The sequence below is a fragment of the Melospiza melodia genome, chromosome 3 (genome assembly GCF_035770615.1).
Source record: "Melospiza melodia melodia isolate bMelMel2 chromosome 3, bMelMel2.pri, whole genome shotgun sequence".
Taxonomy (NCBI): Eukaryota; Metazoa; Chordata; class Aves; order Passeriformes; family Passerellidae; genus Melospiza; species Melospiza melodia.
In genome coordinates this window covers 140,400,366-140,414,748 of record NC_086196.1, presented here as the reverse complement: position 1 = coordinate 140,414,748, position 14,383 = coordinate 140,400,366, and the positions used below count along the sequence as shown (strand labels likewise).

The 14,383-nt window shown below is 56.2% G+C and overlaps 1 protein-coding gene across 2 annotated transcripts in view; it reads left to right on the top strand.

Annotated features, from left to right (window-relative positions):
• IFT172 (intraflagellar transport 172) overlaps positions 1 to 14,383 on the top strand; it is a 40,169-nt gene that overhangs the window by 24,331 nt on the left and 1,455 nt on the right. The window contains exons 29-45 of one of the 2 annotated variants that reach the window (XR_010027303.1): positions 663 to 779; positions 1,789 to 1,931; positions 2,538 to 2,631; positions 2,849 to 2,913; positions 3,038 to 3,218; positions 3,747 to 3,856; positions 4,273 to 4,402; positions 4,961 to 5,059; positions 5,413 to 5,522; positions 6,012 to 6,075; positions 6,659 to 6,745; positions 7,823 to 7,939; positions 8,376 to 8,486; positions 9,269 to 9,446; positions 11,103 to 11,198; positions 12,168 to 12,227; positions 12,777 to 12,875. Coding sequence is in view for 1 of the 2 variants with exons in the window: in XM_063153311.1 (XP_063009381.1) it covers positions 663 to 779; positions 1,789 to 1,931; positions 2,538 to 2,631; positions 2,849 to 2,913; positions 3,038 to 3,218; positions 3,747 to 3,856; positions 4,273 to 4,402; positions 4,961 to 5,059; positions 5,413 to 5,522; positions 6,012 to 6,075; positions 6,659 to 6,745; positions 7,823 to 7,939; positions 8,376 to 8,486; positions 9,269 to 9,388; positions 11,103 to 11,198; positions 12,168 to 12,227; positions 12,777 to 12,875 (1,803 nt within the window). In the remaining variant the exon portion in view is untranslated. The remainder of the gene's footprint in view (positions 1 to 662; positions 780 to 1,788; positions 1,932 to 2,537; positions 2,632 to 2,848; positions 2,914 to 3,037; positions 3,219 to 3,746; positions 3,857 to 4,272; positions 4,403 to 4,960; positions 5,060 to 5,412; positions 5,523 to 6,011; positions 6,076 to 6,658; positions 6,746 to 7,822; positions 7,940 to 8,375; positions 8,487 to 9,268; positions 9,447 to 11,102; positions 11,199 to 12,167; positions 12,228 to 12,776; positions 12,876 to 14,383) is intronic. The other variant, XM_063153311.1, reaches the window with a different exon arrangement.

Below are 14,383 nucleotides of genomic sequence, written 5' to 3'. Positions count from 1 at the left end.
CACATTTCCCACAGATTTGCCATAGCATATGTGCATCTTTATGCACCCAGACAGAAACAGTCAGTGCCTTCAAGGTACCTGTGAAGAATTTCTCCCAGAAGTCAGTGAAATCCTCACTTTGGAGGCCTTTGCATCTCCCAGTGGGTGAAGGATCAGGCCCCAGGAGTGAGCTATTGGCCCAGCATACATTGTGTTTGGCAATCCTCCAACAGCAAACCTGAGGGTTTGCTGGCTCTGACAGGTGCCCCCCAGAGGGAGGTTGCTGTGGTGCCCACAGTGGTGCCAGGACAGCTCCAAAGGGTCTCATTTTGGACTGCTGTTTATAGGATCACCAAGGGCTTCAGTCATAGCAGTGCTTCAGCCTGGCCAGAGTTTGGGTTGGCATTTTCTTTGAAAGTGTGAGAGCAGGAGTGTTGTGCTATTCAGGCAAGAGGAATATTTTCCAAGGCTGGTCATAAGGGAAACAGAAGCTCATTAAACAGCAGCAGTTCCTTGGAGCAAGGCAGTGTTTCTGATAAGCTCAGGAAGAGCTGAGCCCAGGTGGTGCTGTCAAGGCCAAGGGCTAACAAGCATTTCTCAGCTCACACTGCAGCCTGTGAAGGAGAAGGGGGGAATGCACAGGTGTCCACACGAGTGTCACTGCCTCATTGCTCTGCCCGCAGGAGCTGGAGGCAGAGGGGCGCCTGCAGGAGGCTGAGTATCATTACCTGGAAGCCAAAGACTGGAAGACCACGGTGAACATGTACAGAATGAATGACATGTGGGAAGAGGCATACAGGGTAATAATCACTCACAGGGGTCAGCTTTTCTGGCTGTGGGATCCTGGTGGAAGCGGCTTTGTCTGTGTTCTCTGCAAGACCAGAACACTTGGTGTGCCCTGCCCAGCCTCAGAACTGTCCCAGCCCTGGAGCCCTATGTGCCTCCCAGCCAGCAGGGTTTGAGCCTTTCTGCTGGGCTCCTTCCTCGACGCTCTGCCCTGATCACTCATCCTGTGGTACCTCAGGGGTGTTGCTGTGGCCACAGCACCCAGCACTGCTCTGCTCAGTGCGCCCATGGAGTGCTGGGCTCCCTTTGCTGTCCCAGCAGGGATGTGGCTCTGCTGAGGAGTGCTGGGCTCCCTTTGCTGTCCCAGCAGGGATGTGGCTCTGCTGAGGAGTGCTGGGCTCCCTTTGCTGTCCCAGCAGGGATGTGGCTCTGCTGAGGAGTGCTGGGCTCCCTTTGCTGTCCCAGCAGGGATGTGGCTCTGCTGAGGAGTGCTGGGCTCCCTTTGCTGTCCCAGCAGGGATGTGGCTCTGCTGAGGAGTGCTGGGCTCCCTTTGCTGTCCCAGCAGGGATGTGGCTCTGCTGAGCAATGCTGGGCTTCCTTTGCTGTCCCAGCAGGGATGTGGCTCTGCTGAGCAATGCTGGGCTCCTCCTGCAGTCCCAGCAGGGATGTGGCTCTGCTGATGAATCTGGGCTCCTCCTGCAGTCCTAGCAGGGATGTGGCTCTGCTGTGCCATGCTGGGCTCCCTCCTGCAGTCCCAGCAGGGATGTGGCTCTGCTGATGAATCTGGGCTCCCTCCTGCTGTCCCAGCAGGGATGTGGCTCTGCTGAGGCTGCTGTGCTGCACCCTGTGTGCCTTTGCCTCACTGTCCCCTCACCAGGGCAGTGGTGCTTGCAGAAGCGTTTGTTGGGAGGGAACAGATGGTTTTGGGGCTCCCTCCTGCTGGCAGGCAGCACGTTAGAGGGGCTCAGTCTGCTGAAGGTGGAACGTACTCTGGGTTTTTCCATTTCCTTTCCTTTGGACAGGTGGCCAAGGCATACGGGGGTGCAAACTCCCACAAGCATGTGGCCTATCTGTGGGCAAAGAGCCTGGGTGGAGAGGCAGCTGTGAAACTCCTCAGCAAATTTGGACTTCTGGAGATGGCCATTGACCATGCAACAGACAGCGGGTATGCAGGTGCCCAGCACCTCCCTCCCCTCTGCCAGCAGAGAAAAACGTGTGGGCCAAGATAACCTGTGCACATGGCACTGCAGGTCCAGAAAATGACATGTCTTCCATCCCACCGTGCTTCACACAGCCTTCCACACCCTTGGCACATCCCACTTCTCTTCTTTGTGTCAGTCTCTCAAATGCCACGTCTGAGCTGGCAGGCAAATGCAGTTTGTCCTCTGCAGGGGAAGGCTTGTGGGAGCCTCTGAGCATGAGAGGGTTGCTCCTCATGTCACCATGAGTAACTGTCTGCCACAAGAGCTCTGGCCCTGCTCTGCAGCTGGCCAGGTGTCTGCCTGCATGGCCACTCATTGCTGCTCTTCCTGAGGCTCCCACATCTCTTGGCTCCTGCCTTGGGCTCTAACAGCAGGTGGGAAGGAGCCAAATTTCCTTAGCAGGGGCTCCAAAAGCTCCTGGTCAGGAGCAGGAGGAACAGACAGTGCTAATTCACTTGGGGCCCCCTGTATTCCGCTCTCTCCTCTCCCAGTGTCTTGTGCTCTGCCTGATGTCTTGTTCTTGACGAAGGCACACACTCACAGCACAGTCCTTCTCTCCTTCATTGCAGGGTCTTTGAATTTGCTTTTGAGCTGGCCCGCCTCTCCATGAAGCAGAAGATGCCAGACATCCACCTGAAGTATGCCATGTTCCTAGAAGATGAGGTAATTTTCCCCCTGGAACAGGTGCAAGTCCTCCAGTCCCTCAGGTAACTGAGCAGTTGTCCCTGGGCTGCTGCAGCAGTCCCTGCATTCCCAGAGGGCTCCATTGCCAAGCTCCACACACCTGTGTTCCATAAACGCTGCCTTGGATGAGTAGAGGAGGTCGTGTGGTGATGCCAGAGCGGGAAGGTGTGCAAACAAATCCCTTCTTCTCCTCTAGGGCAAGTTTGAAGAGGCTGAAGGAGAGTTCATTAAAGCTGGGAAGCCCAAGGAAGCTGTGCTGATGTGTGTGTCCTCCCCATCCTGCTGTGTGTGCTCTCTCCATGCAGTGCTAGCCCGGTTGCCTCTCCAGCACTGGGCTGCTCCTTGTTATCCCTGTTGTTCCACCTGGTCTCCCTCTCATCCCCAGGTTTGTGCACAACCAGAACTGGGATGCTGCCCAACGTGTGGCTGAGGCTCACGACCCAGACAGCGTGGCTGACGTGCTGGTTGGGCAGGCACAGTTTGCCTTTGAGCAGAGAGAGTTCCAGAAGGCAGAGGCCTTCCTCCTGCGAGCACAGAGACCTGAGCTGGCCATCAAGTACTATAAGGTGAGTGCAGCCTGTAGCAGCATCCTTGCCTTCCTCACTGGACAAGAACCCAATTTAGATGAAGGAGTGAAATTCACCTCCCAGCTCCCCCTGTCAGCTGAGTAGCCAAAGAGGTTTAAACCACTTGCTCAGGCTTTCTGGAGGAACTGAATTCTGGCCTGAGGACTGAGCCAGTGGATTTCATGTCATAGCTTTGCTCTCTCACCGTTCTGGAGGATGGGTGGTCCTTGGGGTAGCACAAGTGGGTGCATTTGGAGGCTGAAGTGCCCATTCCACTGAGGTGGCTGAAATGGATGAGCCCATTCCTCTGAGGTGGCTGGAATGGATGAGCATGTTCCCCTGAGGTGGTTAGGGCAGGTGGACAGACACAGGTGCCATTCTCGGGGAGGAAAGAATTGGGTGGTGCTACTGTGGTTATTTCTTCTAGTCAGTTCTCTGGCAAGATGAGGATGAGGGGATGGGTGTGTTGTGTGATAGCAGGAGCGTGGGGGATCCTGGTGAGAGTTTCTCCCCGCTGTGCCTGTGCAGGAGGCTGGCATGTGGAGCGAGGCCCTGCGGATCTGCAAGGAATACCTGCCCGGGCGGCTGGCAGAGCTGCAGGAGGAGTGTGGCAGGGAGGCTGGCAAGAAAGGCTCCAGGTAAGGAGAGCTGTGGTCAGGCTGCAGGAAATAGCCTGGAAGCTCTTCCCCATGGCCATTTTGCTGATGCCTTACAGAGACAGCCCGATGGGACCCCTGAGATCCACTTGTTTCCTTTTTGAGGACTCCGGACTTCTTACTGCATAGGTTTCCTATCATCCTTCCTTATTTCTCTGGGAGTCTTATTTCTGCCATCCAAGATTTCCCAGATGGCATTTTGCCCCACTTACAAATTTCCATGGTCTCCTGTACTGCCATTGCATCTCCCCAGGGTCCTTGGTCAGTTCTTTCCTCAGCCCTGTGCATGTTCTCTGTCTGAGCTCCCTGCTTGCCTGCCGTGTGCACCCCTGCCCACCCCTGTCTGAGGATCTCTGGCAGCATGTCCGTGCTGCTCACAGCCTGCGTTCCTCCTGCAGTGGGCCTGAGGGGCTGCTGGAGCAGGCCCGCGAGTGGGAGCAGGCTGGGGAGCACGCCAGGGCCGTGGACTGCTACCTGAAGGTGCGGGACCCCAGCAACAGTGTTCTGGTGGAGAAGTGCTTGCTGAAGGTACTGTCAGGGGCTGGGGTTCCCTTCACTGCCCTTCTGCCTGGGAGCTCTTCCACATCCTGAGTGCCCTCAGGGATCTGTGTCACTGCCGGGCTCAGGAGAGCCTGCAGGGCTGAGAGCCTTTAGAGCTGTTCTCTTGAGCCATGACAGGCTGTGTTTATCCTGCTTGGTGCTGCCTCCCTTGCTCTGGCACCTGTGCCTGTGCCATGCCCTGTGCCCGTCTGTGTGCCCATGGCTCCCTGCACTGCAGAGCTGCTGCACTCTGTGATTCAGCCCTTCCTGTGCTCCCTGCCACCAGCCTTTGTGCTGTGCTCTAGCTCATGCTTCTCACCACACCCATGTCCTTGTACCACCTTCAGCTACAGTTATGTCCTTGTCTGATCTTCTCCCGTGGGTGAAAGTGGCTGGGCCTTGCTCCTCTGACTTGCCATTGCTCCCCTTCCTCCATCACTCAAGTGCTTCCAACTGTCAGTCTTGTAATGGGACTGAGCACTTCCAGCTTCATCCCACCCTCCCACCATTTCCATCAATTGAGCTGCTGACAGTTTCTCCTCACAGGCTGCTGAGTTGGCTGTGAAGTTCTTGGATCAGTCACAGAGCATGGAGGTGACACGGACCGTGGCTCCTCAGCTGGTGGCCATGAAGAAGTACAGCTTGGTGAGCAGTGGCTGCTGCCCCAGGGCTGCTCAAGGAGCAGTGACATGGGAAGGGAGAGCTCTGTCCCAGGGCAGGAGGTCAGGTCACATCCTGGGGTGATGGGTGGATGGGTGGCCTTCTCCTGAGGTAGGCTGTGCAGAATCTTCAAGGAGGATGGAAGAGGGGAATGAATCAAGTCCTGGAAGAGTGTGAGAGAGCCAGGCCTTGGGAGAAGGCAGGAAGTAGAGGAGAGGCTTATCTTTTGGGAAGAGATTTTCTGTGGTGTCTGTGTGCTGGTCCAGCACCAGCTTCAGCCTGGGACACAGGGAACCCGTGGGGTTTTGCCTCCCATGGGAGTGTCTCTGGCCCTGCAGGCAGCTGAGCTCTACCTGAACTTGGACCTTGTCCGAGAAGCCATTGATGCCTTAATTGAGGGGGAGGAGTGGAGCAAAGCCAAGCACACAGCCAAGGAGTTTGACCCCAGGTATGCCCTGAGCTTTGCAAACTACACCCTTCCTGTTCCCCCTGCCACCCCCAGCTGCTCCCGTCCTGTCCTGCACTGTCCTGTACTGTCCTGTCCTGGATTCTCCCCACAGTGGCTTTCTTTCCCATGTTCAGCAGGGTCCATTCTCCACCCTTCCCAAGCCATTTCACATTCTGGCACTTTCCTATTGCCACACATCCCACAGAAACTGTTTTCCCCTTTGGTTTCACCCCCATCCCTACCTCCCTTTCCCTTGCCATGACTCTGTGCATGCACTTCCTTCTGGAAGCCCTGTGATCCCTTGTTCTCCTCACATATTCTGCTGTGAAGAGCTGCTTGTACCCTTTCCTTCCCCGTCCATCTGTGCTCCAGCAGTCTGCTAGCCTGCTAGAACCAGCTGCAAGTGTGCTGGTTCCAAAGCTGAACCCAGCCCCTGCACTGCTGCAAGCCATGAGTCTTGCTGCCTTTTGGGGTTCTTTGTGCCCACAGGTCAGAGGAGTACGTGGACCAGCGTTACAAGGAGTATTTAAAGAAACAAGGAAAGGTGGATTCGGTATGTGGGATGCCTGCAGGCTGGGCAGGGGTGTCAGGGCCTGTGCAGATCCTTTTGCCTGACTGTGGGCACGAGTGAGGAGTCTGTGTGTGCCTGTGAGCCATGGCTGCTGCATGCCAGAGCACAGAACCACAGAAGGGTTTGCTGGGAAAGGACCTTACAGCTCGCCTCAAGCTCATCTCAGTGCACCTCCTGCCTTGGGCAGGACACCTGGCACTAGAGTGGGTTGCTCCAAGCACACACTGCTAGCTCATGTCCAGTTTGTTGCCCACCAACACCCCTAAGTCCTTCTCCTCTGTGCTGCCCTCCATTCTCCCCCCGGGCTGCCTCTGTGTTTGGGGCTGCTCTGACCCAGGTGCAGCACCTGTCACTTGCTGACCTCCATAAGCTTCACTTGGGCCAACCTCCTGAGCCTGGGCAGGTCCCTCTGGTGGCAGATGGGTCACACAGGCTCTGTGGTTTCCTGCTGTGGAGGGGAAGAGATTGTGTCTGGGAAAAAAGGACATGGCTGACCTGGTGCTTGTGTGCATGTGAGTAGGAGGCCTGGCCTGCACAATGAATTCATGGCTGTTTCCATCCTCAGCTGGTGGGAATTGATGTCATGGCAGCTCTGGATATATATGCAAAGCAGGGGCAGTGGGAGAAGTGCCTGGAGGTGGCAGCCAAGCAGGTGAGTGCCCGTGTGAGCCCTAGGGACACACCTGGGCTGCTGGAGCCTGCATGGGTGGGCAGCACTGCACCTGGGGTGCTCCATACCTCTGTCCCACCGTGGCCAGGGAGGCTGGGTGGGGAAGTGCTAGAACCTGCAAGCATATTGTGTTTAAATTTTGTGATTAATGGAGCACTAGAAGAAGCTAAATGAGTTGTTTGGGCTGGAAGTAATTGGTGCCATGGAAACAGGGATCTGTAGAAGAAAGCCTTCTTTCTCTGTGTTCTTGGGAGCAGTGGTGTCAGTCAGAATGAGACATCCTAGTCAGGAAAGCCAATCTGACATTTTTTCAGTTTTACTGACCTGAAACTAACAAAATTACCTCAGCAGAGTAATAAAATGGAGAAAAGCAAAATGAAACTGTTTTACAGTGCTCTTTCAAGGGAGTAGCAGGAGAAGACAGCTCTCTATTACCAGGATGTACTTTGAGGGATGGTTATTGATTGGTGATTGGCTGTTAAACAGTTATTGGTTAAATGGTTGTTGATCATGGAGGTAACCAAGGGCAAGCAGTTCTTTGGAGTGAGATATTGGTTCAGATTGAATAACAGGGCAACCTTGGCAACAGCATCTGCAGTTAGTAGGGACATCACAGCCTGTCACCCAGGCCAGCTGGAGCCTTGGAAAAGCTCTGGGAATGTCTGGGACTGTGGTTTATAACTTTGGTTCCAATAACCTACCTTTGGATTCTGTAGAGTGGACTTGGTGTCTCTGTGATGCAGATGGTCTCTGTTGAATCCTTGTTCTTTGGGAGGCTCCCCTATTGATGCTCTGCCCATCAGGAGCCAGACAATAACTGCACACTCCATTGAATGGGGAAGGCTCAGTTTATTGTGTTGGGCACCACAAGGCCACGCTGAGTCTGAGAACATCTTGGTGTCTGCTCGTGCCTCCAGGAGAGCCTTGGCATGGTCCTTTTCCATAGCCAGGACAGAATGTAATCACTGTGACTCAGCTGCTCTCCAGTGATTATACAGCAGGAATGGTGCATCCATACCCACCATGAGCCTCATGTGCTGCTTTCTGTGTCTCCTCCAGAGCTACCAGGTGCTGCACAAGTACGTGGCTCTGTATGCAACACACCTGATCTGTGAGGGCTGCTGGGACAGAGCCCTGCACCTGTACAGCCAGCACGGAGCCCCTGCCAACCCCCAGGTGAGGAGGGCGCCCAGCAGGGCTGTCCCTGTGCTGCAGGAGCTGCTGCAGGGTCTGCTGCAGGGTCAGGCTGCAGCATCTGCTGCATGGTCAGGCTCCCACCTGGGCTGCGATTGCCTCGAGTTCAGCATGCCCAGCCCTGCAGGAGATTCTTCAGAGGGCTGACGGAATCTCCCAGCTTGTTCTCCATGGGAAGGAGCAGGGAAAGTTGAGTGTTTGTGCTTGTTTTGAGCACCAAGTTCAAAACAAAAGGAACCATTTGCCTCTCTGAGAGCATTGGCTGCAGGAAGCATCCCTGCATCCCTCTCTGTTTGCCTGCCTTGTCCCCAGCCCCCTTCCTGCAGCGCTGCCCCTCTGCAGCCCTTTTCTAGGCAGCAGGAGAGCTCTGCTGGCCCCTCACCTGTCTCCTTCCACACTCGTGTCCTTTTTGTGGCAGAATTTCAACATCTACAAGCGGCTGTTTGTGGAGATGGTGAACGCTCCTGGCAGGAACTGTGCCGAGGCGTACACGGGCTGGGCTGAGCTGCGGGACGTGCTCCTGGCTCTGGTGAGTGTGCCCTGCCTCCCCTGCCTGCCCAGCCCCTTGGGAGAGGAGCCAGCCTCTCCACAGGTGACAGGGACAGTGTTTGCAGGGCACAAGCTGAGGGCAGAGAGCTGGCAGTGTGGACAGTAGGAAAACAGGATCCTGGCAAGTGGATGTGGCTGAGCTGGAGAAAGCAGAAAGGAGACCCTGTGCTCCAGGCCAGATCCTGGGAGTGGGGAGTGGGTCTGGCCCCTGGCCCTTGCTCCAGGCCAGATCCTGGGAGTGGGTCTGGCCCCTGGCCCTTGCTCCAGGCCAGATCTGAGGAGTGGGTCTGGACTCCAGCTCTTGCAGAGCTCCAGGTGTCACTGTGACATGGGAGCTGTCGTGACATCTCTTCTGATCCTACCCCAAAATCAGCAGCCTGCATGGGGAAAGCACAGAGCTGCTGAGCCTGGAAAATATGAATTCTCCCCATGGAGGCTGAGAGCTTTCTCCTCACTCCTCTCCAGAACACTTCAGCCAGAGCCAATTACCTTATGTCTGTTTCTGCCCTTACTGCAAACATAAGCAAAATCAGAAAACCCTCCCTTTGTCCGTGCAGGCTCACCCCTGCTCGCAGTGCTGGCTGTTGTTGCAGTGCTGGTGACTCCCCCTGGCTCCCACAGCCTCCTTCCTTCAGCATGCTTCCAGAGTCCCAGAGGTGTCTGCATATTCCAGATCCTTCTCTCTGCTGACTGCCCTGTCTCACGTGCAGTAAGTGCCCTTGTGCTTTCCTGCCCTCAGTGCCTCTCATTTTCTCTTCCCAGTGTGAGAACCTAGCAAAGAGCAGCGAGGCAGAGCCTGCAGCCCAGGAGGAGTTTGAGAGGATGCTGCTCATCTGCCACTACTGCGCCGCCCGCGCCGCCGCGCAGGGCCTGCCGCAGCTGGTGAGGCTGGGGCTGCTCTGCCAGGGCCTCGCAGAGGGGAGCCCATGGGTGTCTGCAGGTTTGGGTCACTATTGCCATAAAGCACCAGGAGAGGGGAGCCCATGGGTGTCTGCAGGTTTGGGTCTCTATTGCCATAAAGCAGCAGGGGCCTCCCAGAGCAGGGAACCCATGGGTGTCTGAAGGTTTGGGTCACTATTGCCATAAAGCACCAGGGGCCTCCCAGAGCAGGGAACCCATGGGTGTCTGAAGGTTTGGGTCACTATTGCCATAAAGCACCAGGAGAGGGGAGCCCATTTGTGTCTGCAGGTTTGGGTCACTATTGCCATAAATCACCAGGAGAGGGGAGCCCCATGGGCACCTGCAGCTTTGGGGCTGTTCACGGGTCACTATTGCCATAAACCACCAGGCGCCTCCCAGAGCAGGGAACCCCATGAGTATCTGCAGGTTATGGGTCACTATTGCCATAAATCACCCATCATGGATGCATAGAATGGGACTGCAGTAACCTGGCACCCACCACGACAGGTGGAACTGTAGGTGGTGTTTTCTGCTTACCATGGGTACCATCCCAGCCTCTGTGGCTGAGCTGTAAACCAGGGCAGGAGCTCATCCTTGTGCTTGGCATGACTTGTGAGAGCAGAGGCGGTAATAGAAAATTAGGAATCACAAAATCTCTGATGTTCCCAAGAGAGGGATGGCTTCCTCTCTGCTCTCCTGGGATCTGAGAGCTGCTGGGCTTCACACGTGGGCTGCAGAGCAGATCCTCTGCCCAGGGCTGCAGCAGGCCCGGTGCTGTGTGCTGGGCCTCCTGTGGGGCTTGGGGAGCTCATGGGCCTCTCTGGGGGCATCACAAGGCCCTGTGATCTCGTGTGTGCTGGGATTTGTTGTTGGCCTCCCTGCTGAAGTCTTGATCCCTGTGGGACTGTGGAATTGTTCTAGAGCTCTGGATGGATGTGGCACTAGAGTTGTGATGGAGGAGGCTGGGAAAGGGAAAAGAACCCCAGTGAAAGCCACAGGGACGACTGGGATTCCCCATGGCTGTGTGTGTGGATGCTGGGGGTCCAGAGACATCAGACAGCAAGAGCCAAGTCTGATGTCTTGGAGACCTGTACAGATCTCCATAGCTGTGCAGTGTTGGACTGGGCAGTCTGTTTGGGACCATGAAGAAGGGGTGGCCTTGACATTTCTTGTGTGACAATGGGTGTCTGGCAGCAGAAAAGTGAAAATACCCTTCAGTTCCTCACCCCTGCTTCAAAATTCTTACATAATTGCATACAAGAAAAAATGCATTGAGACTGTGGCTGGAATTGTTTTGTGGAGGGGCTGGAGAGTCTCCATTCCTTGAGATGGTGAAAAGCTGAGCAGGCATGTTCCTGAACCAGGCCTGCAGCTGCCTCTGCTTTGGCTGGGGGCAGCACTGGGAACTGCCAGCAATGTCAAGCCACCAGTGCCTTCCAACCTCACCTGTTCTGTGACTTAGATGGGGGTGTTTGGGTGGAAAATAGCAAGGCTTCTAAAGCAGAGGAATTTCACCCTCAGGTGACAGTCCCGTGTGGGCTGTAGTGAGGGAACTCAGGGTCAGGACTGAGGGGTTTGACCGTTTTTACCCGTGAGGCCTGTGTGGGTGCAGAGCCCTTGCTGTGAGTGAGGGGAATCTCCTGAGATCCCCTCCAGGCTGTTTTCTCTTTGCTGAGTTCTGTGTCTCTGTGCCCAGGACACCATGGCTGCCCAGCTGTCCATCTCCCTGCTGCGCCACACGGATCTGCTCCCTGCAGACAAGGCTTTCTACGAGGCTGGCATGGCTGCCAAGGTAAGGGCTGCCCCTGCAGACAAGGCTGTCCATGAGGCGGGCATGGCTGCCAGGGTAGGAGCTGCCTCTGCACCAGGGAACAACACAGGACCCCTCAGCTTTACCTCCCCAAATCCTGGGCTCTCTCTGGAGGCTGCTCCTCAGGCAGCTGGCCAGACCCCAGGCAGTGAGCAGATGGACCTACAGGCCCAGGGCTGGACAGAGGCCATGCTGTGGCTCTGTCAGTGGGGATGTGAGGCTGCTCTGCATCACCCCAGTGTCTGACAGTCTGCCTGGCCCCTGTGACACGTGGCAGGGACAGCAGCATGTCCTCACTGCCTGCAGGGATAGAATCATGGAATGCTTTGGGTGGGAAGGGACCTTAAAGCTCTTCTTGTTCCATCCCCTGCCATGGGCAAGGCCCTTCCACGGTCCCAGGCTGCTCCAGGCCCCATCCAGCCTGGCCATGATGCCTGTCTGCACTCTGAGGTGGTGGGCTGGGCTGGGTGGGCACTGTGGCACAAACAGAGCCACACCCTTCCCAGCCCTGGCTCTGGGAGAAAAGCTGCCTGTGAGGATGTGTGCCAAGGTTGCCTTTAAAGGGAGGCGCAAACCCAAAGCAGATAACATTTTACTGACCAATAAGTGACCCTAAGGGATGGGTGTTGGGGGATGGACATTTAGGACAGCATATGGGGCAAGGTTTGGGGGACTGACCCCTGGCCTCTGGCTGATCACTCGACATCCTGGACTGAAGCTTCTAGATGGAGGGGATGGGATGCTGAGTGATTGACAGAGAGCCAGGGTGGGGGTTTGGGGGTGATCTCATCCAGGGAGAAGGATAACACAGGTAAAGGGAGGGGGGTACAGTCTGGGATAAACCATTTGGGAAAAATATTGGGATACAAAACAAAACTACTTCAAAGTATTACAAAAAACTACTTCAAGGATGAGCTGCCCACTCTCACCCAGGGCTCCTCTCCATACCAGGCAGTCAGCTGGGAGAACATGGCATTTGTGTTCCTGAACCGCTTCCTGGACCTGTCAGATGTGAGTATGCCCTGTGGGGCAGGACCCCACTGCCTGTGGGGGGCCTTGCCATGCCCTGCCCAGGTCACCTGGGCGTGCCAGTGCCACCGGGCACGTGGCAGCAAAGAGCACGTTGGCAATCTAGGCCTGAAATCCTCATGGCTGCAGATGCCATTACAGCGTTCAGGGTGATCACTCAAGTTGTTCCAAGGGAAGAAAAGCTCTTGGGAGGTGGAGGCCATGGCCCAGTGCTTTGTCCCCTGTGATGCAGGACTCAGGAGTCCCTTACTTGTGCAGCAGGCTGGCCACCAGAAACCCCAGATCCAAGGGGCTGACACCTCAGTGTGCCCCACTCTGAGGTGCTGTCAGCAGCAGCTGGGACAAAACAAAAGCACCCAATTACAACTTTCCCTTCTCCAAGGCACCTGCACAGGGCAGAGTCTGAGACACTGCAGAGTGTGCTCATGGGGGGCGGGAGGGCCTGGTCACCAGCGGGCAGGGCCATGCTGGCATGAGCTGTGCTGTGGGCGCTGCAGCTGGCACTGCCCACTGCTCTGCCCTTCTCTGCAGGCCATCGAGGAAGGGAACCTGGACTCCCTGGACCACTCTGATTTTCAGCAGACAGACATTCCCTTCGAGGTGCCCCTTCCAGCCCATCAGCACGTGCCTGTGAGTGTCACCTGTCCCTTTCAGCAGTGCTGCACTGCAGGGCTCTGAATGGGGACTGGAGTAAGGCTGGCACTGCAGAGGCTGCAGGGATGGAAACGGACCCAGAACTGGCTCCTGCTGCCTGTCCCTCCAGTGTGAGCACACAGACAGACAGACAGACACACAGACACAGACAGACACAGACAGACACAGACACAGGATCCTGCTGCCTGTCCCTCCAGTGTGAGCACACAGACAGACAGACAGACACACAGACACACAGACACACAGAGACACAGGAACCTGCTGCCTGTCCCTCCAGTGTGAGCACACAGACAGACAGACAGACACACAGACACACAGACACACAGAGACACAGGAACCTGCTGCCTGTCCCTCCAGTGTGAGCACACAGACAGACAGACATAGACAGACACACACAGACACACACACAGGCACCTGCTGCCTGTCCCTCCAGTGTGAGCACACAGACAGACACACAGACACACAGACACACAGACACACAGAGACACAGGAACCTGCTGCCTGTCCCTCCAGTGTGAGCACACAGACAGACAGACATAGACAGACACACACAGACACACACACAGGCACCTGCTGCCTGTCCCTCCACTGTGAGCACACACACACACAAAAACACACCTGTGTACACACACACACACACAGACATGCACACAGCTGTGAACACAAACACGTGTGCACAGACTTGTTGCACACACCCAAACACACACGCACAAAAATACACCTGTGTGCCCACCCACAGACACACATACCTGTACACACAGACATATACCTGTACACACACACCCGTGTGCATGCACACACACCCCTGTGTGCACTCACACACAACTGTACACACACACACCTGTACACACACAAACATACACACATACCTGTACACAAATACACTCACACACTCTCCCTCTCTCTCTCCTCAGCACACACACATCCCCCCACTCAAGCCCTGCCGTGCACCATGCAGTGTGTGCTGTGTGCACATCACGCCCGCCCGTCCTGCTCTCCCCTGTGCTCCCTGCTCTCCCCTGTGCTCTCTGCTCTCCCCTGTGCTCTCCCCTGTGCTCTCCCCTGTGCTCTCTGCTCTCCCCTGTGCTCTCCCCTGTGCTCTCCCCTGTGCTCTCTGCTCTCCCCTGTGCTCCCTGTGCCCTCTGCTCTCCCCTGCTCTCCCCTGTGCTCTCTGCTCTCCCCTGCTCTCCCCTGTGCTCCCCTGTGCTCCCTGTGCCCTCTGCTCTCCCCTGTGCTCTCATCTCTCCCCTGTGCTCCCTGCTCTCCCCTGTGCTCTCTGCTCTCCCCTGTGCTCCCCTGTGTTCCCTGCTCTCCCCTGCTCTCCCAGCTCTCCCCTGTGCTCCCTGCTCTCCCCTGTGCTCCCTGTGCCCTCTGCTCTCCCCTGTGCTCCCTGTGCCCTCTGCTCTCCCCTGTGCTCCCTGTGCCCTCTGCTCTCCCCTGCTCTCCCCTGTGCTCCTGCTGCCGTGGGGCAGTCCTGGGGCTGC